The 25796-nt window shown below is 40.5% G+C and overlaps 1 protein-coding gene across 1 annotated transcript in view; it reads left to right on the top strand.

Moving 5' to 3' along the window:
- Positions 1 to 25796, top strand: part of pclob (piccolo presynaptic cytomatrix protein b) — a gene marked incomplete at its 5' end in the record, with an annotated part of 57057 nt that overhangs the window by 3287 nt on the left and 27974 nt on the right. The window contains 14 exons of the mRNA XM_079466004.1: positions 2510 to 3466; positions 3550 to 4386; positions 4523 to 5362; positions 5573 to 7027; positions 7233 to 8012; positions 8243 to 9076; positions 9220 to 9996; positions 10099 to 10917; positions 11002 to 11895; positions 11989 to 13047; positions 13256 to 14263; positions 21934 to 22416; positions 22499 to 25006; positions 25652 to 25751. Of these exons, the coding sequence (XP_079322130.1) occupies positions 2510 to 3466; positions 3550 to 4386; positions 4523 to 5362; positions 5573 to 7027; positions 7233 to 8012; positions 8243 to 9076; positions 9220 to 9996; positions 10099 to 10917; positions 11002 to 11895; positions 11989 to 13047; positions 13256 to 14263; positions 21934 to 22416; positions 22499 to 25006; positions 25652 to 25751 (13351 nt within the window). The remainder of the gene's footprint in view (positions 1 to 2509; positions 3467 to 3549; positions 4387 to 4522; positions 5363 to 5572; positions 7028 to 7232; positions 8013 to 8242; positions 9077 to 9219; positions 9997 to 10098; positions 10918 to 11001; positions 11896 to 11988; positions 13048 to 13255; positions 14264 to 21933; positions 22417 to 22498; positions 25007 to 25651; positions 25752 to 25796) is intronic.

Below are 25796 nucleotides of genomic sequence, written 5' to 3'. Positions count from 1 at the left end.
CTGAAAGCTCCATCACGCATGCAGTATGCAACCCCGCCTCTCTATCACTCATAGACGTGCAAAACAAGCAGATTGAATATTGGTGTATCTGAATATTTCTAACGATATTCATCGAACAATTCAAATTTTGTAAATTGTTCACTGCTACCTTCGGGTTAAGAAATATTTAATTTCTGTGCCATCCTGCGATATACAGCAAATTCCGTTTTCAAGCCTGGATTCTGTGACAGACATATCATTGGGCCTTATGTATATTGCATTTACAGTTTGATATATCACAGGCATATTGACATATATGTTTTGCCAGTTTGCCATGAATAGCCTTTAGTGCTGATATGACATTAAAATTAAGAGATACATTAATAAATCAATGGAGTGCAGTTTTATCCATTACAAAATTACTACTGTTAGAATACAAGTTATGTGTTTACAAGTATAGATTTCACAAAGCAATGTCATGTCAGGATCAGATTGTACCTACAGTAATCTGTAGTTTAATTGAATAACATAGTCTCAACAGTATCTGTTGTCGTCATTTTTGTCCCCTAGAGAGCCCTTAACACCTCTACTGTCATAATCGAAGTGCAGGGACCTGCCCCCTAAATGGCCATTTCATCTTAATATGTGTTTAGCACAAAGCACATGGTACACAGACATATCGTTTTCTTGTAGCTTGGAGATTCCAAGGCTGTTGGGTCACATGATTTGGCTGTGATGAAAACATGATGGGTAGAGGATAAGTGAGTAGCCCTTGGAGATAACATCTAAGGCATTTCCCGGAGAGTTCAAAAGCATAGAGATAAGGTGTATATTACATTGGCATCTGCTACTCTGTTGTGCTTAATGTCAAGTGCTGGTTGTTGAGGTGATAGTGGGAAATGATGTCTCTGATATGAAGGTCAGCTTCATCCATGACCTGTGTGTTTGGTGTATTTGTAAACAATACACTATGGCTCCCTTTTAGTGTGGAAAATAAAAGGGTGTATATTTTTAGGCCATGGCTTTCTCCAAAGACTAAACATTTTGAGGCTTTTAAGGAATTCAACTTCTTGGAGAAAGCTTGATCCGGAAAAGAAATTGATCCGCACAAAAATATTAAAGCAAATACATTTTTAACTTGCAGGTGTATTATTTTCCTAAACTGTTATGATTTATTGAATAGAAAATGTTATAGTATGTCATAGTCACAGCCAACTGATACCAATCAAGTTGGATTAAATTAAGCAATCTTTCAATACACTGAATGAGATTAGATAAAACAAGTTTAATTTAAAAATGTTTTTGAAAATTTGAAAAGGTATTATGATATCTGCTTAGTAGTTAGAGTTGATGTAAGTGGATTTTAGTATGTTAAGTTCGTAAAGAGGTAAGCCATTGATTGTTTTCACTGGGAAATTCTGATCTAATCTATCTAATTTGATTTGACTTCAAATTTAAATGTATACTAGCAAAAGTGTATTTTTAATGATTTTGTTTAAACTAGAAATAACCCATAGTTGTACTGTTTTCACAGGCAAAAGAGTGGCTTTGTTTAAACTGCCAGACACAGAGAGCCCTGAAAGGAATGGAGTCCTCAGGGCAACCGATTATAAAGTCCCCAAAACAGCTCCAAAAATCTGAAAAAATGGATTCTACACTTGGTTCTGTAGCGAAGCATCAGCCTGCCACTCAACCAGCTTCTCAGAAAAAAGAAACTAGATCAACGGAAGCAAAACAACCTCCTACAACAAAGCCCTTTCAGCAGCAAACAGAAAAACATAACCCTGGTCCTCCAGTGTCTAAACCACCACCAAAGACTGAGCCACAACAAGAGCAAGGATTTTTTGGCTTTGGTTTTGGTGGTGCTCGATCACGATCACCATCCCCACAGCCTGCTGTTACTGCAGTGTCTGGAAAAGTTTTAGGATTTGGGTCCTCCTTTCTGAGCTCCGCATCAAATCTCATTTCATCAGCTGTTGAAGATGAATCTACAAAACAGTCAACTTCTCAAAATACCCTCACGACCACCACCACTGCCCCAACATCTCGTAAAGGGTCCACAACATCTCAAGGTGCTGCTATGACAACAACCGCAGAAAAAGCGAAACCCTTATCCAGTCAAGAAGACAATAAAACTGAGCCAACTGCTGACAAAAAGAACAAAGCACTGTTATCTAAAGCAAAAACAGCTGAACCTTCTTCACAGATGCCAAAAGCAGATAAAGGCGCCAAATCTTTGCCCAAATTTTGCCCACTCTGCAAGGTAGACATCAAAAAGGACCCTGTCAACTACAGCACATGCACAGAATGCAAGAACACTGTGTGCAACCTCTGTGGATTCAACCCCACACCGCACCAAACAGAGGTAAAATTCATTTTAAATGTACATTTTAATTAGTTACTTCCAGAAAGGTTTTGCATTATTTTGATAAGCTGCTGTTTTATAAATAGATGAGATTAGCTGCTGTGTTTCATGAGAATATAAGTGAACGATCATTGTTTTGAGATCACAACTTTTTTTTAATTTCAGGTGAAAGAGTGGCTTTGTCTGAACTGTCAGACTCAGAGAGCTCTCAGAGGAATGGAGCCACCAGGACCTCAGAAAATGGAGATGTCAGGAAAGGCAAACAAGGTCCCAGTTACTCAACCACTCAGTTCACCCTCAGTCCAAAAGAAAGAGTCTTCTGATTTGGAAAAGGCAGGCAAGAAAATTGAACCTCCTCAGAAATTACAAGAGCAACAAACCAAGGCCCAAAATGGCTCATTACCAATCCAAAAAGTTCAGCGGCAAGAAAATGAAGCCAAATCAGAAGCCCCTGGCAAGTCACTCAAGGAAGAATCTGGATTATTTGGTTTTGGTGCTAGATCAAGGTCTCCATCTCCTCAGCCTGCTGTGTCTGGGAAAGTTTTGAGCTTTGGCTCCTCTTTCCTCAGTTCAGCATCTAATTTAATATCATCCACTGTGCAGGCTGACACCTCCAATACTCCACCAACATCTCGCAAGGGGTCTACAATTTCCCAAACTTCAAATAAGACCACACCAACACCACCTACGTCTCGAAAAGGATCAGCAGCACCGCAAGACTCAAAAACTCACGAAGATGCAACAGTTTCCCAAAGCTCACAGAAAAACACAAAACCACCTAATTCCGAGAAGAGCTCTGCTGTTCATCAGACCACAAACACAGCAGTTAAGGCTTTGGCTACATCTGCTGAGCACACCGGGGACGCAAAACAACCTAGTGCACAGAATCAAGAGAAAAAGATAAGCGAGTTACCTCAGCTATCAACTGCACCATCTGTGCAATCAAAAACAGACCAAGCATTACTTTCAACAAATGAAAAGTTTCCCCTGTCTATTCCCAAAACCTGTCCACTTTGCAAGGCAAATATAAGCAGTGATCCTCCAAACTTTAGCACCTGCACGGACTGCAAACACAATGTGTGTAACCTTTGTGGATTTAACCCCATGCCTCATCAAAAAGAGGTAAGAGGCTTTTTCATCCCCCTTTTCACTGTAGGGAAGGATATTTGTGTTAATGTTCTATTTATTCTGTTTTGGTCATACAGGTGAAGGAATGGCTATGTTTGAATTGTCAGATAAAAAGAGCCCAAGTACCTCCAAGTCTAAACCCCCAGGTACAGGCTAATGCAGGCTCACAACAAGACAGAAAACCTCCAGTTCAACAAGCAGCAGGTGCAACTAAGAATCAAACAACAACAGGGGCAAAACCAACTGCTACTTCAGAGGCATTTAAGCCTCAGATGGAAAAACAACCTCCACGGCAAGACGCTTCAAAGCAGTTGCCAAAAGATGCCAGAACCACAGACAAATCTGGTTTCTGCGGCTTTGGTTTCGGAGCTGCTCGGTCTCGATCACCTTCTCCTCAACCTGCTGTTTATGACAATGTTCTAGGCTTTGGTTCTTCCTTCCTCAACTCATCATCTAATCTCGTTTCCTCAGTAGTTCAGGACGAATCGTCCACAACTCCACCAACGCCTCGTAAGGGTTCAACAGTTTCCCAGACATCTGTGAAGTCTGCAACGCTGCCCTCATCCCGTAAAGGTTCATTGATTTCACAGACGCCTCCCAAAACAACTGCCGAACTATCAACAGACAATTCCCAAAAGGGATCTGGAGCATTCCAGGATTTAACAAAGTTGCCACATGCTACAGAGGATAAATCACTTACTCACAAGAACATTGAAGACAAGCCATCTGCGGAAGTGGATTCACCACCATCACAGCCGAGAGCAACTGATAAGTCATCAAAGTCTCACCCAAAAGAATGCCCACTTTGCAAGGTGGAGCTCAAGAAAGAACCTCATTTCTTTAACACCTGCACTGAATGCAAGAAGATTGTGTGTAATCTCTGTGGGTTCAATCCTAATCCTAATCAGATGGAGGTAAGAGAATTCTGGTCTCATAAATACAATTATTGCATAGCAATCGTAGATACATTGATACTTTGCTAAAGTTGTATTTTCCACTTTGCATTAGCAAATTTGTTGTCAAAACTGTGCTTTGTCAAATCTTTTGCAGGCTAAAGAGTGGCTTTGCTTGACCTGTCAGATGCAGCGCACATCCATGTCTTCCCATGCACCAGTGCCCAAAAAAGAGATGACTCAAGAGTCACTACAAAAGAAACAAAATCCAATGGATGCCACCAACACTGCTGTAGCGAAAAAGGAATACGTTAACAGTCCAACAAAACAGCCCAGTCAACCTAAGACATCAGAGCAGAGGAAATCTGACAGGCCACAAGGAAATCAAGCAGAACCACCATCAAAAGCTCAACTCCATCAAGAGGAGTCTGGATTTTTTGGTTTTGGCTTTGGTGGGGCTCGATCCAGATCTCCATCACCTCAGCCTGCTGTTTCTGCTGTGTCTGGAAAAGTTTTAGGGTTTGGTTCTTCCTTCCTTAGCTCAGCCTCTAATCTGATATCATCAGCTGTTCACGACCCTTCTACCACCCCACCAACCTCCCGTAAAGATTCATCGGTTTCAGAAACCACACCTCCAGCGAGCTCCCGTAAAGGCTCTATAGTGTCAGAGTCATCATTCAAAAGGAACACAACACCGCCTAGTTTGCGGAAAGGTTCTGAGGCCATGCAGGATTCTGAAAAAGCTCAATCTACTAAAGATACTAAACCTTCAGTTCCACATAAAGAAGATGAAAAGAAACTTGGGAAGGCTTGGGAAACATCAAATAATGTCAAGGATGTTAAATTAGTGACACAAAAGGCTTTGTCTAGACCCATTCCAAATATATGTCCACTCTGCAAGGTAGAACTCAAGAAAGATCAATACAACAGCTGTGCTGAATGCAAAAATACTGTATGTAACTTGTGTGGGTTCAACCCTGCACCACATGAAAATGAGGTGAGAAAATGAATTTTTTTTCAAAGTTGCTTTTGTTGTATTTGTTTGTATAATTGTTTTGCTAAATTGTATTAATTCTGTCTAAAGAGATCTGTTTATATCTCAATTTGTAGAGTTTTCAGTTGAAACATTGCAATTTAGTACAAAATGAACAGTGCATTCTTAATACACACAGAAATAAAGAGCTTATTTTCTTATCCCAATCCCCAGGGAAAATGGCTTTGTTTGGCCTGTCAAATGCAGAAAGCTCCAGAACCCTCCCCTGTGCAGCCAAGACCATCTGCAAAAGAAGTTGCACCACCTAAAAATGATACTCCAACTGCAGACACATCACAGAAAAAGCAAGCAGCTGCTACTCAAAAGAAACGAGAGGCAGAGGAGGGAAAAGACAAAAAACTAACTTTAGGAGAAACAAAACAATCCACTCAAAAGGAAACAAGTCAACATCATATGGCACAGGTTCCAACAGAATCTCAAAAAACAGAGCCACAAGAAAAAACTGGTTTCTTTGGGTTTGGTTTTGGTGGAGCCAGATCTCGATCACTGTCTCCTCAGCCCGCTGACTATGCTGTTTCAGGGAAGGTTCTAGGATTTGGTTCGTCCATCATAAACTCTGCCTCCAATCTAATCTCATCAGCTGTTCAAGATGAAATGTCTGCAGCAACTCCATCTGGTTCTCGCAAGGCATCAGTGGTTTCTCAAATGTCTGATAAGACACCACCAACTTCTCGGAAAGGTTCTGCATTTTCACAAACCTCTAATACAGTTAAAACCACTCCTCCTTCCTCTCGCAAAGGTTCAGCAGTTTCATCTGTCAAAATTCCTCCAACATCACAGAAAGAATCTGAGGCTGTTCTAAACTCTGAAGGCATTCAAAATTTAGGTGGGACAAAAACCGAATTATCAGAAAAAAAAGAAAGCGCTGTTGAAAGGCAAGTCGAACAAAGTTCAACAGATCAACTCCCTAAGAAAGCAGCTCCCCAACAAGAACAAGAAAAGCAAGATGGAGCTCCTGTCTCCTCTTACCCCTCTGAAGAGTCTGGCTTCTTTGGCAAACCTCAGTCTCCATTGCATCAACCTACTGTGTCTGCCCTTTCTGGAAAAGTTTTTGGATTCGGGTCCTCGTTTCTTAGCTCAGCCAGTAATCTGATCTCATCAGCTCTGGACGAAACTACTACATCACCACCTACTTCTCGCAAAGGTTCTACATCCTCCCAGTTATCTAATAAAACCACCACCCCACCTTCTTCTCGTAAAGGCTCATCGGTTTCCCAGACTTCAGACAAGATCACTACTCCACCTTACTCACAAAAAGGATCTATCAAGACCAGCACACTTCTTTCTTCTCAAAAGGGACCTGAAGATTTGAAGGCTTCTTCTAAAACACAGCTTTCTGATGACCAAAAAGTACATCTTGCAAATATACAAGAACAGATAAAAACAGAAGAGAAGAAATCGAATGTCAGTCCAGCACAAACCACCTCTCCATCTGTTATTAAAGATGATCCGCCTAAAACAACAGAGTTGACTAAATCCCTTCCTAAAACCTGCCCTCTCTGTATGATCGATTTAAAGCTGGACCCTCCCAATTATGATTCGTGTACAGAGTGCAAAAAAACTGTTTGTACGCTGTGTGGCTTTAACCCCATGCCCAATGAGACTGAGGTAAGCAACCCTTTTGCCTTAAAATACATTATAAATAATGATTTTGCATGTGTGCTGTACTTTATTTCAAACAATTTTAAACCATTTGTCTAATTGTTTGTTTACATTTAGTTTTTATGACTTTTATTATTTGTAAGACCTTTGAAGGAAACGTGAAGAAGGTTTTGAGTATTGAGGAATTAACATTTTTCTAATGGTGTTTCAGAAAAAGCAGTGGCTATGTTTGAGCTGCCAGATGCAAAGAGCTCAGGTTGAAGCAAACAAAGTACCTCCACCACCATCACCGCTAAAGAAAGAGACACTTTCTGATTACCAACAGAAGCCAGTTGGCTCAACAGATGCCACAGAAAAACAGCAGACGATTTCAGTAGGTGCGACACCTGGATCTAAACCACCAAGTTCTGTTCCAGCAACACAGAAGACCCCTCAACAACAGGATCCTAGTGTATCTGGAAAATATACCACACTACCGAAGACGGGGTCTACAAAAGAAGAGGCTGGCTTCTTTGGATTTGGACGCTCAAGGTCACCATCCCCACAACCTGCTGTTTCTGGTGTTTCTGGAAAGGTTCTAGTTTTTGGTTCTTCTCTTCTGAGTTCAGCATCTAATTTCATCTCCACGGCTGTACAAGATGAACCCTCCACATCATTACAAACCACTCAGGATGTGTCAACAGCTTCTCAAAATTCTGTGAAGACAACATTAACACCAGCTAATTCTGAAAATGGATCTGCTAATTTGCCACCTATACAAGGTGCAAATTCTGAAAACGAGAAAGGGAAAGAAAACGAAGCGGAGAAGAAAATTACAGTTCAGGGAAATGTTATAACAAAAGAGGGTGAACAGAAATCAGAGCTTCCAAAAGCATGTCCGCTTTGTAAGGCAGAACTATCAAAGAATTCTTCAAACTATAACACCTGTACTTCTTGCAAGTGCATTGTGTGTAATCTTTGTGGATTCAACCCAGTGCCATATCAAACTGAGGTGAGAAATTTGTGCAAGACTTGCTCAAGTGTTTTATAGTTGTGTGATGTATCAGGCTTTTTGATTATCTTTGTCAAAGCTAAATTAAAAGGTTTGTCTCAATCTACATTTCTTGACAACATTTCAAAATATATATTTTTTGTGTATAAAACCTATACCATCTGCTAATATAAACGTAGTCTTTTTATTTTTTATGGATATTGTAGCTAACCAATCTTATCACCCTGCAGGCAAAGGAGTGGTTGTGTTTGAACTGCCAGATGCAAAGAGCTCCCGAACCTCCACAGGCCAGACCCCAGACTACCAAAAAACCTTCACTTGCATTACCACAAAAACAAACAACTCCAATTCTCATTTCTTCAAAGAGTAAGCCAAGCGTTCTAGCAGAGGATCAGAATCTGTCTGTCTCTGGAAAACAAGAAAGCAAATCGTATGTGGCAGATTCCAAACAACCTGCCACTATCGCATCAGAGGCCCAAAATAATAAAAGTGATGTCTCAGCTGTCAAATCAGATCAACCACCTAAACCCAAACTTCCTAAAGAGGATTCTGACTTCTTTAGCTTTGGTTTTGGCAGTTCTCGTTCAAGATCACCATCCCCTCAGCCCACCGTGTCTGCTGTGTCTGGAAAGGTTCTGGGTTTTGGCTCCTCCTTCCTTAGCTCAGCATCCAATCTAATAAACTCAGCTGTTCAGGATGAAACTTTCAAAACTCCACCAACATCTCGCAAGGGATCTATAGTCTCCCATACATCGAATAAGATCACGGCAACACCACCTGCTTCTCGAAAAGGATCAGTGACTGCTCACGGCTTGAAACAGAGACCTGAAGTAGAGTTGAAGACACCTTCCACACCAACCAAAGTTACAAACCAAATCGAAACTGAGAAAACATTAGTGCAGATTAAAACATCACAAACACCAGTGAAAGAGGAGCATATGAGAACTTGCCCACTTTGTAAAGAGACCCTCAAGGAGGACCCACAGAATTATAGCACCTGCACTTCTTGCAAGAGCACTGTTTGTAATATGTGTGGATTCAATCCCAATCCACATCAAACTGAGGTAAAACCATATGTTTTTCATTATATGTGCAAACAATCTGATTTTGCAACTAGATTCTCTATAGCTTTTGTCTTTTAAAATACACTGTGGTTTGCTGCAGATACTACTTGCTGTTTTTAAGCATACCCTCTCTTGTGATATAGGTGGAGTGGCTGTGTTTGATTTGCCAGATGCAGAAAACTCTCCCTGCTCAACCACAACCACAATCTAACAAAGTTTCTCCACCAGCATCTCCACAAAAGATAGAGACTCCAGCAGCACCTTTCCCAGACAAAGGATCAAATGTGCTTGCTGAGCTGGACAAGAAACTTCCAGTCAATACCAAACAACCCATTCTGACTCCAGCATCTCCAGATGTTAAAATGTCTAAAGGTGATGTTTCTCCTTCCAAATCAACACCACAACATAAAAGTGAACAAACCAAAGAAGAGTCCGGTTTCTTTGGGTTTGGTTTAGTTGGTGCTGAGTCTCCATCTTCTCAACCCGCTGTCTCTGAGAAAGTTTTCGGTTTTGGGTCCTCATTTCTCAGCTCGGCTTCTAATCTGATCGCCTCGGCTGTTCAAGATGAGTCCACCAAAAGTCCACAGACATCTCGTAAGGGATCTATGGTTTTCCAGACTTCAGATAAATCCATTCCTGCTTCCAGAATAGGATCTGTTGCTCCCCAGGACTCTAAACAAACAACAAACGCAGGAGAATCAAACCCGGTTTCCGCACCACCTAAAAAACTAAATGGACTAGAGGAAAAGAGCCCAAATCCTCAACTGACCAAACCTCCACATGGAGATGAGCTTCCGAAAGCTTGTCCACTCTGCAAAGGAACACTCAAAAAGGACCCACAAAGCTACAACTCTTGTAGTTCTTGCAAAAACATTGTTTGCAATCTCTGTGGATTCAATCCCAGTCCCCATCAAACAGAGGTACATTTATTACATTTATATATTTAAAACCCAAATAGGTTGTGTACATTTTTAAATGAAAAAGATTGTTGGGTTTATTTATATTTTCTCAATGATCAACAGGTGAACGAGTGGATATGTTTGACCTGTCAAATGAAGAAAGTGCCAGGGCCTCCCCCTGCTCAGCCTAAACCTCAATCTAACAAAGTACACCCTCCGACACTTTCACAAAAGAAGGAAAGTCCTGTTCCACCTTCTCCTGAGAAGAATACCAGTGTTCCTATAGAGTTGGACAAGAAACCTCCATCAGAGACCAAAACACCCACGCACTCTCAAACAACATTAAATGCTCAAATTTCTAAAAGTGATGTGTCTCCTAAATCTGGTCCGGCACCTAAAGGTGATCAGACTAAGGAAGAGTCTGGTTTCTTCGGCTTTGGTTTTGGTGGTGCTCGATCTCGGTCACCTTCTCCGCAAACTGCGGTCTCTCAGAAAGTTTTTGGTTTTGGGTCATCCTTCCTCAGCTCAGCTTCTAACCTGATCTCAACGGTTGTTCAGGACGGGTCATCTGAGAAAACTCCACCAACCTCTCGTAAGGGATCCACTGTCTCCCAGAGCTCTGTTAAGATGGCACCAACTCCACCTGCCTCAAGAAAAGGTTCAGAAGCACCACAAAAAATTGTGCCTGCAGAAGAGGCTAAAACTACTACAGCACGGAAACCAGATGAAATGAAAAAGCAGGAGGTTAAATCACAAGATGTGATGCTGAAGGGACCAGTTGCTGAGGTGACAAGTAGCAAAACAGCCCCAGAGCCATTGAAAGCATGTCCACTCTGCAAGGTGAATTTAAAGCAGGATCCACCAAATTACAACACTTGCTCTGAATGCAAGAACATTGTGTGCAATCTGTGTGGATTTAATCCCATGCCACATCAAACAGAGGTGAGGGGCTAATTCAATTATTAGCATTTTTACATTTTTAAGTGCGTAAGTGTTTAAACTTGATTTCCAATTGTAATTTTTCAGGTTAAGGAATGGCTTTGTTTGAACTGCCAGATGAAGACTATACCAGGATCAACTTCTGCCCAGCCAAGGTCACCAATTCACAAAGGACCTCCACCGACAGTACAGCAAAACAAGGAGGCGCCCAAGCCTTCTCCAATTCCTGTCTCTCCACAAGAAAAGCTTAGAGAAGAGATGGACAAGAAAACAGATGCTGTAGAGAATCAAGAAAAAACACCTACAGAACAAACCACTACATCTAAAGCTCAACCTGATGCATTACTTACAAAACCTGCTGAACCATCAAAACTTGAACCTGCCAAGGAAGAACCAGGTTTCTTCAGCTTTGGTTTCAGTGGCCCTCGATCTGGCTCACCTCAGCCTTCTGTGACTGCTGTGTCAGGGAAGGTTCTGGGATTTGGATCTTCCTTCTTGAGCTCAGCTTCTAATCTAATCTCATCAGCCATTCAAGATGAGTCCTCCACCACTCCACCAAGTTCACGTAAGGCTTCCACGGTTTCTGGAAAATCTGCCAAGTCTTCAACACCACCAACATCTCGTAGGGAGTCTGTAGTATCTCACACTTCAGAAAAGACCACACCAACTCCCCCTGCCTCACGCAAAGGATCTGTTGCTGAGCAGACCTCTCAAAAAGTTCCACCTACTGCTGACTCAACAATAGTTGTAACAGAGAAGCCAAATGAAGATAAACCAAGTAAAAAGGAAATGCAACAGGGTACAACAACAGCTTTGGAAGGGGCACAAGAACCTCCTAAAGCACAGACCAAAGCATGTCCTCTTTGCAAAGTGGATCTTAATGTGGGTTCCCAAGACATTCCTAACTACAGCACCTGCAATGAGTGCAAGAACATGGTTTGTAATCTTTGTGGATTCAACCCAACACCTCATCAAACAGAGGTAAATGCTACTATTGTTATTGTTAACACTTTGATATGCATGTCCACTTTTTCAAAATATTGAGTATTTCTGAAAATAAAATTTGTTTTACAGGTTAAGGAATGGCTTTGCTTGAACTGTCAGACACAGCGAGCATTAAATAAAATGGGACCACAGGAGCCTGCCAAATTAAAGTCCAGTGAACAAGCTGACAATTTCTCCATGTCGGCACCAGCTCCAATAAAACCAGAGGCGCCATCATTAGTATTAACTAGAGTAGCTCCTTATATTATTGAACCTCAAAAGAAAGATGCTCATCAAGTCCAGCTTGAGACAAAATTACCTAAACCCAATGAAGTTCAAGCTGCAGGCATCACTGATCAAACTAAGACTTCAAAAGATGTCCAAAAGAAAGAAACAACTCTAGCTTCAGAACAACTGTCAGAAAGCACAATTAAGGCACAACCTGAATCGTCTGAAAAGAAAGAAACATCAGCTCCAAAAGAACCAACGAAAGAAAAAGAGCTTGAAAAGTCACCCAGCAAATCTGTTTCGCCTCCACAAGCAGAACCTACAAAACAGGAATCAAGATTATCTGGTTTAGGATTTGGTGGTCCTAAAGTTCAACCTGCTGCTTCTAAGCCACCTGAGTCCACCACTGGAAATCTCTTTGGTGATCTGACAGAAGCTGCTAGATCTCGTTCACCCTCACCACACACCGTTTCTGCTGTCTCTGGAAAGGTTCTGGGCTTCGGATCCTCCATATTTAGCTCTGCGTCTAATCTGATCACATCAGCTGTTCAAGATGAGCCTTCCACCCTACCACCAACTTCTCGAAAGGGTTCAACAGTTTCACAGACATTCACAGATGTTAAAACCACACCACCCACTTATCGCAAGGGATCCACAGCTGCGCCAGATTCTAAGGTGGTTGGAGATGTCAAACCACATGTAGCAGAAAAACATGCTGGTGGGAAACCAGAAGTTAACCAAGTTGCAGCATCCCAACCACCTCAAAAACCTGTTTCTGAAGCAGTCCAGCACACCTGTCCAATATGCAAAGTGCGACTTAACATTGGTTCCAAGGATGGCAAGAATTTTAATGTGTGTACAGAATGCAAGACTACTGTTTGCAGCCAGTGTGGGTTTAACCCAATGCCTCATCAATCAGAGGTAAAATATACATAATCTGTTTTATTATTTGGTTAAGATCTAAGAATCTATTAAGCTTTCTATTGTGTTTTGGGCAGGGTTCTATTGTTTTTTTCTGCTGGTCTGTCTTTACTTATTCGATTTCCAGAAATGTTATGAGCTAGAATCTGAATTGTTTTTGGAGAATCTTTCCATCACTCTAAAATTCTTTGCTCTGAAATCTTTGCAGGTTAAGGAGTGGCTCTGCCTGAATTGCCAGGTACAGCGAGCGCAGGCTGGAATTGAAGCATCTGAAAATACCACTGTGAAACCCCAGTCAGTTCCCTTGATAAAGGACGGTCAATCTCTGTCCAAACTTGACACGTTGGCAACTGCTCCAGTTGAGGCCGAAGCCTATGAGAAGTCCAGCACAGCTGCAGTTGAAAATAAATTGGCTCTTGATAAGGAAGTAAACAAGGAAATGTCAGTTCCAGGTCCACAACAAAATCCTGATGTTATTAGAACTCAATCAATTACCCCAAGTAAAGAACTGCCTAAACAAAACAAGCAACAACCAGAGCCTGCAAAACCATCACAGCATGCCGAACCACTGAAACAGGAATCAAGTTTCTTTGGGTTTGGATTAGGTGGTGCTAAAGCGCAACCCGCTTCCTCTAAACCAGCTGGAAATGTATTCGGTTTTGGTGGCCTGACTGAAACAGCTCGATCTCGATCACCTTCCCCACAGTCTGTGTCCGCTGTCTCTGGAAAAGTCCTGGGTTTTGGCTCATCATTATTCAGTTCAGCGTCATCTCTGATCTCCTCAGCAGTTAAGGATGAGCCTTTAACAACACCACCTATGTCTCGGAAAGCCTCCACGGTTTCTGCTGAATCAGTAGAATCATCCACAACTCCAATTGCCAGCAAAGGCTCACTGGCATCTCAAAATTCTCCCAAGGGAACGCCACCAGCATCTCGCAAGGGTACCAAATCACCCAGTGAAAAGAAGTCAGAGGAGTCAAAAACAGAGCAACTCAAAGTATCAAAAATCACTGAAGAAAAGGATAAACCTGAAATGAAACAAGATCAATTAAAGCATGTTGAAGGTGTCCCTCAGTCAGCAGCATCTACTTGCCCACTGTGTAACGTGGAGCTCAATATGGCCTCAAAGGACCCTCCCAATTTCAACACCTGCACTGAATGTAAGAGTGTAGTATGTCAGCTCTGTGGATTTAACCCTATGCCACACCTTACAGAGGTGAGTCATGCTATTTGTCTATTTTTTTTATTGAAGTAGTCACAAACCTAGAGCAAGGGTCTATCTTTTTGGAAATAAGTTGGATATTGCTATAGCTTGTCTTGATTACAGTTTCATAGATGAAAATTACAGAGGTGACCAAAAGCGATGTGCTAACATTGACTACAATCTTATTCGAATTTTTTATTCTCCTAGGCTATATCTTTATACATTTTGTGCATGTGTTGTTTTAACATCTTTGCCAAGCTCAAATCTGAGCGTGTTTATACTCAAAACACATTTTTTACGCATCTTTCATAAAATATAAAAACAACAGCAATCACGTGACGCCCTGCTGCAGCCTCTGAATGTGTGGAGTTTTAATGCATGTTTTGGAGTGTTTTTTCGGAGTAATTTAAATACTCGATAATAAGAATTTGCACATCGTTAACACAACAATCACGATATTATCGCATACGATATATATCGCCCACCCATAGCGTCTGCTAAATGACTAAATGTAAATCTGACTGATATCTTTCTTAAGCTGTAGCTCTTGTGTTGTGTTGGTGACTAATCAGTTGATGTCATTGGTCGCATAAGTCCATCAGACAGGATATCTGGGCTGGAGGGCTCTTTACTGTGTAGTTCGTAACCTCTATTATACCTACTGTTCTTTTCGTTTTCCAGATGGCTCTTTCTTAATCATTGTAATTTTACTAAAACTGTATGAGTGCTGAGGATGCAGTAAAAGAGCCAATGAAGGCATTAAGGTTCTGCAGGGGCCAGTGACTGACTGGCATTATTTAAGGTTCATCCAGTAACCTTCAGTGTACTGTAGATGCTGTCAACAAAACAAAACCAAGTGAATTGTGGCTCTACAGCATAAAAGTGGGCACTGCATCCCTTCAGTGATTTAAAACCACAGCTTGTGTGCAATATATGTTAATTTCAAAGATACAGTATTTCAAGTAATGTGTGTGTTCTGAACTGCAAATGTGAACAGACTTTTATTTGGTGAGCAGACACTATGTATCCCACCTCTGCACTTTACTCTTAATCTGCATGAGCGGTATTATTGCGAGCGTTGCCTCAATAATTGGGAACAGATAGATTTTTTTCCATTATTAATCTTCAACAGAAACGTTAGTTCTTAGATCCGTGCTTGTTGACAGTGTCTTAATTTACATTAATGCATTTGGCACTCACCCTCTTGTCATTTCAAAACTGTATGACTTTCCTCACAGAACACAAAAGAAGATATTTTGAAGAATGTTGTGAACAGACATTTTTCAAAATATATTTATTTTTTTATGTTCTGCAGAAGAAAGAAATTCTCACATGTTGTAAATGACGAAAGTGGGTTTACATACCAGGGTGAACTCCTTTAATGTCTTCGTGACATTTAGAAGTCATACACGACCTAACGCATTAGACTGCCCCACCACAAAGGCTGAAGAAAACATTTATTCATTTGGCAGACGCTTTTATCCAAAGCGGACAGCTGCAGTGAAATATATTTTATGTTCAGAAATACAGACGGCAACTGTTGCCGAGTCCAAAGGAGAGCTTTCCTGAAGCAGACAGTGGGTGTATAAATAGTTTGAGGCGAGACATACAGAGAGAGCTGTACCTAACCTTTTTTCTAGCTGTTTTTAAAGCTGAGAGCTTTCTGAATGCCCCCAGCAGCGTGCACCTGCATGCTCTTTCGACAGTCAAATGAACATTCCTAAAGCAGAAACAAAGCCTATATTATTTCTGTAGAACCTGTAAATAAAGGCACATTTAATTTGAACTAGAAACATAGATGAATTTGGACATAGACGGAGGTAGACATGGATTAGATATTATTTAAAAACATCCTGGTTGTCTGCTCTGTGTCATTGCAGTGGGCGGGTTGGCTGTGTGCCATCAGTGGCGAGCACTCTGCTTATTACAGATTAGTAGGTCAAGATTCTCTATTATCATTGGGCCTGATTTATTGAGACTCTACCGATGCGGGGGTGGTTGAAAGCTCACTATATTACCCAGCTACAACTCTTGCCAAAGGCAGCTGCCAGCAATCAATATGGTGTCAGACGCAGCTCTGCAATTCCGGGGAGGTACGGCACCTCTAATATATACTTTGACTGACTAAAAATGCAACTGCTCTCAAATGCAGATCTGTTCCTGCTTTGTAGTGTGGGCAGGATGACAAAGGAAAACATATCCTTGCTGATGCTTACGATGAAGTGGTTTTATTTCACCTAGAAGGCGATGTAAGAGGTTTACGAATTTTATGCAAACTCTGTGGTAAATATGATTTTAGTATAGTTTGGCAAATTGGAGTAGAGGTCTGACTGTTTTTTTTCGTCCTGCTCCCGCTAAATTTGATTCCACACCCGCCCGCTCCCGCTGAAAATTCAATCTGTGTTCACCCGCTATCTGCTTAGAATGAGTTTTGTCCCAACCTTTTCGGATCTCACATTTAAAATATCACATTTAAATTTTCCATAACAAATATAGGATATACAAAAACATACCAGTTATTTTTTTCATCTTGTCAATATACAAAATTGCTCTTACATTTTAATGTCAATACACTAGACAAAATGTCACAGAGAAAAATAAATTAAATGCATTAAATACACCGTCTTTCACTCAAACTATAAGCAAAATATGAATAGCCGAAACCCGTTGGCTTATAGCGAGCTCGTGCAAAATAACATCCATGTAAGAAATGTCCTGATGACCGTCTTCAGCACGAACGCTCTCTCTCTCTTCTCCAAGGTGCACTCGACGACCTGCCTGCTCTGTCTGGGGGAATGACACATGCAAATTAAACTTATAATGGAGTAATAACTGGAAGCAAATGCATAACGCAGTCTTCAGATCAGGCTCTACATGTGGTCAGTTAGAAGGATTCCAGGAGTGGGAAGCGCTGGAGCTTGGAATACTGTTAGTATGTATTCACATGCATGCTCATTTTAGGGAGTTTTGCTTGTGGAGTACAAAGTGTTATTATCCTAATGGGTTCTGGCAATGCAAAGTTGCTGCCAGGGATTAAGCACAAGTTCCTCTTAAGGAAAATGTGATTGCAATGAGCCGTAACAGGTTGCAAAAGGTCTAGCATTATTTGCATTATCACGTTTTTTTTTAAAAGCAACTTTCAGTGCAGTCATTCATATAACTTTTTATTAGCATGTGTGTTTCTTTGGCCAATTTGTGTTGCTAGCGCAATGTTGAGCTACAATAGCGGGTATTGGTTGGCTGTATTCTTGTTGTGACTTATCACCAGAGAGCACTTGCGTGGCGGGCGGCCAGGCTCAGCTGATTCACACCCAGCTGTGGAGGGCACAGAGATGCATTTATGCAACAGGAAATTCAAGCTAATGATACAGTTTTCTGTCTTTGGGGTGGGATGATAAAACATCACATATGATTAAATGACGATTGGAACATTTGATGTAAGGGTAACATGATTGTTTAGAAATGTGTGAGAGATTGTCTAAACAGAGAGAAGTGCTGTTGGAGAGGTTTTTTTTGTTTTATGTCAACATCAAATAAGGTTGTCACATGTAATGGTCAGGTATTGATTTTTATTTTTTATTGTAAGAGATATTGTGACATCTATCATCATCGAGAATTATGCGTAGTGAAAAGCTGATATCGTGACTGCAATGCTAGTCAACCAAGAGGCATCCAGTTATAACATAGCTGGTTGTACTTGGCATTCCTGTCATGTACTAACACTGTGAGGTGGGAAGCGGTGATATTGGGTAATGTACCATTTTTTACATCCCACATTCTTGTGAAGCTCAGAAAACAGCAGGTGATGAAACAGACAGCAGAACATTTTTGCTGCGCTTCTCATGTTGGCCGTGCTAACTATCTGTGACCAGTCTTGAAATTGAGGTGTCAAGTAAAATGATGTTAGCGAGGTTTCTGCTTTTGTTTTGAAGTGAAGCATAATTCTCCTGTTTATTAGTGCCTAAAGGATCAAATTTGCTTAACAGTTGCCACTTTAACCCAAAGTTTTTCTATGCGAAAGCATATTTCTTAATCATGATCAACCGCAATCCAGCTTGAGTAGATGCTAATGCACTAAAGCACCTCTTTGCTGTATTTCTGTATTGTAATCGTGTGGTTAGTCATTGTTGTCAATGCATACTTGCCTACTTTCTGTGCTTTTAGTATAATGTTCTTGTATTCGCAAAAATCAGTGACATTTTTGTATTACTACAGCCCAACGTTGCTCTGCGTGTAGTTTTACTTCTCTTTAGAGATGTTTATGTATATTATCTAGTGGTTCTTGGATTGGCAAAGGATGACAAGCATAACAGCTGGATATATCTAGTTGTAAAATGTAGTTGTGTATTTTAGAACTGAATTAAATGTGTGCTTTGCAGCTGTGGAGCGATTCTGATTCCTTCGCCATCAATATCCTAAAACCAGCCTGCAATGTGGGGAATTATACAGTGCAAATTGCATTTAGCACAGATTTTTTGAGGATGCGTGTGAGTGTGCACATGATTTGCATAATTCCTTTAGTGAATTGTGTGCTGAAACTTTGCAGACAGCATGTGAATAAACAACACCATTAGCTGGCGCAGTTTATTTATAGTGAAGTACATCCAACTCTTATGCTGTTTCTTATTAGCCCTGATCCTTCTTTTTCCATATTTTCAAATGAGAAACTATCAATATACAAGCCTGAAGAATTTGACGATAAATAATGGAGTCGGTTTTATTTAGGTGACGCTGACATTGACGTGTCTGTTTAAATGGTTGAGCTATTGTAATTGTTTTTTGAGTACGATGTCTTTTCTTGACTGGTTTTTGTAGAATGAATGAAATCACTGTGGCATACAGTGATCTGAATCGTGAAGGCATATTTCTGTTATTGCTAGGAAACATTTAGTAAATGCAATGGAAGAATTCTGCAAATGTCCAAAATAAATTTGGCAGCGTTTTGAGGCGCGAAACCTAGTTGTGACCTGAAAGCCATGTTTCTGACACTATTGAAAAATCACCATGTGTTGTCATTACAAGTGGTGTTATTTTCTTCCTGCTTTTCGAAATCAACACACTGTGACGAGAACATTCTTTAAGAATGTCATACATGCTATAGAAAATGATCGGTTCCTCTTATTGTTAATTTATGTTCTGATTGGTCTACGTGCTGGTGTTGCTGTTATTAAAATCAGGCTTCTCCTCATTTGCATATGTATGAGACTGAGTCTAGATTGTGATAAGAGGTGATTATTGCACATTTAAGTGAACCCACAACCTGTTTGAGATGGTGGCAGTGTTGAAATGAGCTTGTTTTTGGTCATGCCATGGATGTGTTTATCTTGTTGCCAAATGTACATTTGTGCATATGGAAGACACTCATATCCAAAGTGGCTCAAATTATGCATGTTTCCTCCGTATGTTTTTTCAGAGAATCGACACTGTTGGTAAATAAAGTTGTAGACAGATTTTCTCCTGTATATTATATTTGTATTGGTTTCATATAAAGCCTTGAGTGCTTTTCTGAATACCTAGACTCTCATCTAAGCTGTGGTGTCACCAATCTGACTCCATTACTGCAATTAATTTACATATTAAAGCTCAAGTTCAAAAGAACTGCTAAGATTTCCACTTTGAGATTAAGAGTACGTTTACACGATAAAAAACGGAAAAGTTTTTTCTTTTCGTTTTTGAAAAGTTCCACGTACACACAACAGCGTTATAAAAACGATCTGCATTTACATGGATCCGGGAAAACATAAAAAAGATGTATTATGCATGACAGGCCAGTGGATGGCGCTGTTGCACTGTAATGAAACCCAGCACATCCGCATACACCGTTTTAATCTAAAAATCGCTTTTAATACACTTTGTCTGCGTGTGTTTATAGTAGTGTGCATATAAATACTATGTCTTTATACTCGCGCATGCCAACAGACAGAACGCGTAATACGCATGCGTATGAACTCATCGTTTTTGGAAAACAGCGCCTTCCGAGTTTACACAGAAACGATAATGCAATCGTTTTCATAAACTTGCACTTTGAGACCTATTTTCAAAAGTTTGCGTATTCAGTGCTCCAAAATGCAGTTTTCGTAAATGAACAGCCAAAACGCATTAAAAAGATTTTTGGTTGAAAACGGTCTTGTTTAAACGACCATTCAGGGTTTTTTTGTCTTTGCAGTTAAATGAATGTTAGTAAAACTAAATAAAAGCAAAGTCAAATGTTTAGGCGTAAATAGTAGGTTTCCTTTATAGGCAGCTTCTAAAGCAGCACCCTAACTGATGATGTGACTCATTTAGTTTAGCACACACTTTAGGCTCCAGATCCACCTAGGCGCTTTTTTTACGGTGGTTGAACAGCGTTTTCTTTTTCAAGCGTAGGCGCTTTGGTTACTAGGATACGCTGAGCGCAGGGACTGAGCCTGCGAGAAAGAGTGCCAGCTGCTGGCGCTTTCAAAAAATGCTGTTTCCATTGAAAACATTTTAGAAAAGCTTCGCCAGCAGAAACGCCTTGGTGGACTCGGCATGACAGCTAATCTTTCTGTTAATACTTCTTATTATCGATTAAAAGGATGTGTGTGTTGTTGCACAGAAAGAGAAGTAAACAGCTTACTATGTTTTGGAGAATCTCATCTGGTTTCCGCGGTGACAGTTGGTACTGAGCTGGTCAGATCCTTGTTCTTTACTGTAGTCTTGTAATTTAGGTATCCTGAAGATGGAGTATGTTCTGATCTACCACACTGATTTATCCTTATTTTGAGTGCTTACACACATCTCATTTATTATGTAACTACATATGGTTTCTCTGTCCTAGTAAAGCTGGTGAAATAACCTTTTATTGCATCTGTTTTTAATTTCAATAATTAGTGAAATAGGCAGAGAGAAAGAATGATACGATTCAGGATACTTATGACTTTTTTGAATTGGCTGTGCTGGAAAGAAGATAAGTCTTGGGAGTTGTCTTTCAATTTCCTTCCCTTCAGAATGCATTTACATATCCCCTGCTTTTAAAATAATTTGACTTTAAAATATAACTGCTAAGAAAATCTTGCGCCTTTAATCACAGCTCTGTGAATAAGTTTTAAGTGTGAATGAAATACTCAGGGATAGTTACATCACAAAGAACAGTGCTTAAGTCAAACCATGTGCCTATGAATTGTTTGGTTTGTTTGGATCTTCGGGTGTGAGAATCCAAGATAGTGGTGCTTGCCAAAATAAACAAAAATGAGCTACTGTAAAATTGCTGAGGACAGTGCATTTATTGTGCATTTATCCTCAGGCATGCATTTCTAGCAATGTTTTGGTAAATGACATGCAGTTTGCAATAAGTTTATTGTCGCTTATTGCTCCCTGAACTCTTTGTAAGTCACTTTGGATAAAAGCGTCTGCTAAATGACTAAATGTAATGTAAATGGAAGTTTGTTTGATGCTCATTTGTTCATGTTTTATATAACAAAATAATTGTATTGATTATAAAATTTAAAAATAAATAAGTCAATGTACCACTTCAACAATAAGTGCTGTAAAAATGAATAAGGACATTGATGAGGTATGATTCCACAGTTTATGTTTGTTCAGTGTACATCCTTCAGGTTGCTTAATGCATATGTATGTTGAAAATGTGCCAATAAAATTCACAAATATAATGATGATACTATTATGCCATTATCGTCTTTTAAAAATGCTTGTTTTTGCAGGCTGAATGGTTGTGTTTGAATTGTCAAACACAGAGGGCTCTAGCTGGACAACTTGGAGACATGGGGAAAATGCCTGTATCCTCCCCTGCATCCGTAAAAGCCGAGCCAACAGTCACCCCAAAAATAGAAATATGCAAGACCCCTGCTCCAAAACCATCATCTGAACAGCATGTAGAGGAGGTGCAAACTGCTAGTACTGATATTAAGACAACAGTGACAACATCAGCTGTCCCTGCAGCTTCTTTTACTTCTACTAATGCTGCTTCTAGAGTCACTCATAAATCTGTGGCCCCAGTCTCCATTCATGATGATAATAAATTAAAGGTGGACAGAGCTCTCAAGGATATGCTGGGAACAGCTGTAGATGAAAGCGATTTGACGGCAACGATACCAACTGTAGAGTCTCAGAGATCTGTTTTGACTGCTGCTGAGATTTTGAAAGAAACAGACAAAAACATTGGAGCTTTTGACGATGGAGTAAAGGTAGAGCTTATTGAGTTTTTTTCATTTTATTAAATACATAAATTGTTTTGTTGTATTATGTTGTAATTTCTTTTTTTTATAGGTGAAAGAGGTTACAGCCACTCATCCAGCTGCCATAGAAGAACAAAAGGACAATGTTGTGATACAAATGGACAACAGTCTTCCTGAAATTAATCAGCTAGCCAATATAGACACCTTAAAGATTGCAGATAGGAAAGACCAACAAGGACAAGATGTCTTGTCAATATCCGCAGAATCATACAGCTCAGCTGAGGATGAGCTTAAAGAAATACACAGAATTAGTGAAATTTCTGTGAAAGAAACCGACACAAAACTGTTCCTTGACAAAGCGCCGGATACAATAAATCAACACCATGAGGACAGCGGCGGGAGCGAATCCTCTCCTGAGATACAGAGAAGAAGAGTAAGGCCGGCTTCCTCCAGCAGTGAGGAATACATTTCTGGAGATGATGAAGAATTCATACGAAGACAACTTATGCACATGGGTGCAGATGAGAACTTTGTACCATCCGATGAGGAAAACCAGATTGGAGAGGAGACGGGAGGGATAGAACTAGAAGCACAGCAAGAGACCATAGAGGTTGAACCAGAAGATGCAAAGAAGCCCAAACGGGTACTTAAGAAGCTTTCTGTTGAGCCAGAGAAATGGATTGATAATAGTCTTTATACTCAAGATAGAGAGAATCAAAATGCACAAATCATTCCTGTCTCAGAAGCTTTACAGGAATACAGAGTGGAAATAGATGTGTCAGAGGACATTGAAAAGATCACAACTACTGACTCCCCCGTTAGGAAGATCACAGAGGAGTATGAGAGTTTCATTGAGGATTTATCTAAAGGTGATGGATCTTCCAGTGTGCAAGTTTCCAGCATCACGCCAGGAAGTGCTTCACCTACTTCTGTGTCCTCTATTGATGAAGACAGTGATAGTTGCCCAAGTCATAAAAAGGCAAAAGCAGAGAGTAAGCAACAAAGAAAGGCCAAACACAGACAACAGGGCCAGTTCCTTACCAACATAGAAGACTCATCTGAGGAGGATAAGTTACGTGAGGAAAATGATGAGCTGAAGGAGGAGCCTGGAGATGGTGATCATCAGCTGTTAAGAAAGGTCACCAAAAAATCGAAGAAGGAAAAAGATGATTTTACCATACAAAGGAGACGTGATCATTTGACTAAAGGCGAAAAGTTAAGGCAAACTTCAGACCTGGAGGAACACAACTCCTCATCTTTCTCAGACTTCTCACCAAGTATTGAATCTGAACCAGAGAGTGACCAAAGACAATGTAGAACGTTATCATCTGAAACACAAGAGGGACGTGATGTCACAGTAAAGCCGTTAAAGAGTGCAGAAGACGCATATGAGGAAATGATGCAGAAAGCACTGGAATACAAAACATTTGAAAAACGTACACCTCCTGATATTGAGCCACTATATGGAGGTATGTTTATAGAGGACTATGCTTATGACACCTTAGTTGAGGAACATGAACAGGCTGTAACATCTATTAGTATGGTTACACAAGAGCACGATTTTGGAAAGGTGGCTAAGGATGATTCTGTAAGGATACTTATGACACCAGAGGAGGCTTATGAGGAGATGATGCACAAAAGGAGGGACGCTTTCCAAAAGGAACAGGAGGCTAAGCAAATGGATGACACTTCCTTGCAACTTGATGTGAGTGATACTTGTTATGTAGATATTTCTGAAAACAATGCACAAACTGCATATAAAACTGAAAAGCCGCTGTTTCAGGCTGGGGATGCCTATGACGAGTTATTAAAGAATCAAAAAGATGTTTTAACACCAGGAACAAGTCCAACCCAGTCTTCTCCTCTATCTCCAGCCTCCCCTCTATCTGTGTCTGAGTTATCTTATGATTCCCCCGAGGTGATATTTATCCCTTCAAGTGGGGAAGAAGACGTTGCAGCTGAACCTATTGAATGCATTTTGGAGCCATACATTACTGAATCAACATCTATTCAAGATGTAAAGAAAGCCTTGTATCCTATTCCTGATTTAAAAATCACCCAGTGTTCTTCTGGTGAAGAGGAAGTTGATGAGGAAGAAAGTTTTTCACAAGAACCAATATCAGAAGAGTTCGCGGATGTTCCACAAGGTGAAGAAATCCTTAAAGAAATTGCAGAACCAAAATCAGCAGATGAGTCATTGGAGGCTGATCCCATTTCTGTCATTTGCGAAATCCCTTCTTCCAAACATGTTGCAGAACCAGCTGGAACTCTTCCAGTCCAAGATTCGGCAATATCTCCAATATCTCCAACAACATCTCCAGGCCTTTCATCTTCAGATTCATATATAGAAGCAGGAATGGCACCATCCTCCTCTCCAGGTTCTGATGAGACACCTGAACCAATTACTCCAGCAAGCCCCAGTTTTGTTGATGATTCCACAGTTGTAATTCATATGCCAGAGTTAGTGTCTGATCAAGCCACAGCATATCCAGCACCTGTGACTGGTCCTTATGTTTCCTCCACACAGATGATTGAATCCCCGTCGGCAGTCACTCCATCCTCACCCCATATCTTATTAAATGCTCCTACTCCTTCTGAAGTAGGAACAAAACCAACCCCTGCTCCCAAACCATCAGTTATATCAAAACCTATGCAGAAAACAATCAACACTGAAACTCAAGACCATACTTGGGATTCAGCTTCTCAAGATTTAGTTGAAAAACCATTGGCTTTTGAAATGCATGAACCAACTCCAGATTCAAAATCATCAGCAATAGAGAAACAAATAGCTGCACAAGTGGCTGTTCCACGAATTGAACAAGAGACAACTCAAATGTCAAGCCAGACAGTATATATAGCAAATTCTTTCATACCTTCCACTGTTTCTGAACCTGTTATACAATCACAGAAGACTTCTTTTGTTGTTCATATGCCAAGTCTAGTTTCAGCTCCATCTCAGTCTGTACCTCCAGTACGTCCTATAGCCTATGCCCCGGGTCCACCAGCAATCTCAAATCAAGTTCCTATTACATTCCCAACAATGGTATCAGCAGTAATACCAGCTAATTTCATCTCTCTGGACCATGAGGAGACACCTCAGCCAACAACCAGTATTTCCATGGATCAGTCAATGTTGGTACAAACTCACCCAGTGGTGGGGGAAATACAGCAGAAACCTGTATCGGAATTGGCTACTGTTTCTCCATTGCAATCAGTTTCACAAATGATTTCTCCTGCTGTGCAGACACAGCAAGGTCAAGTTGTCATCATGCTCCCGAATGTTGACCAGACAGCTCAAGGTGTCATTGCATCCTCAGTGACTGTTAAAACCACTATTGGCGATGGTAGAAGTCACCCTGTTGTTGTTAGTGTTTCTCCATTAACTTGTG

Source organism: Barbatula barbatula (genome assembly GCF_947034865.1).
Source record: "Barbatula barbatula genome assembly, chromosome: 10".
Classification (NCBI taxonomy): Eukaryota; Metazoa; Chordata; class Actinopteri; order Cypriniformes; family Nemacheilidae; genus Barbatula; species Barbatula barbatula.
Note: the sequence above shows the minus strand (reverse complement) of the source record. Positions and strands in the feature narration are given on the sequence as shown.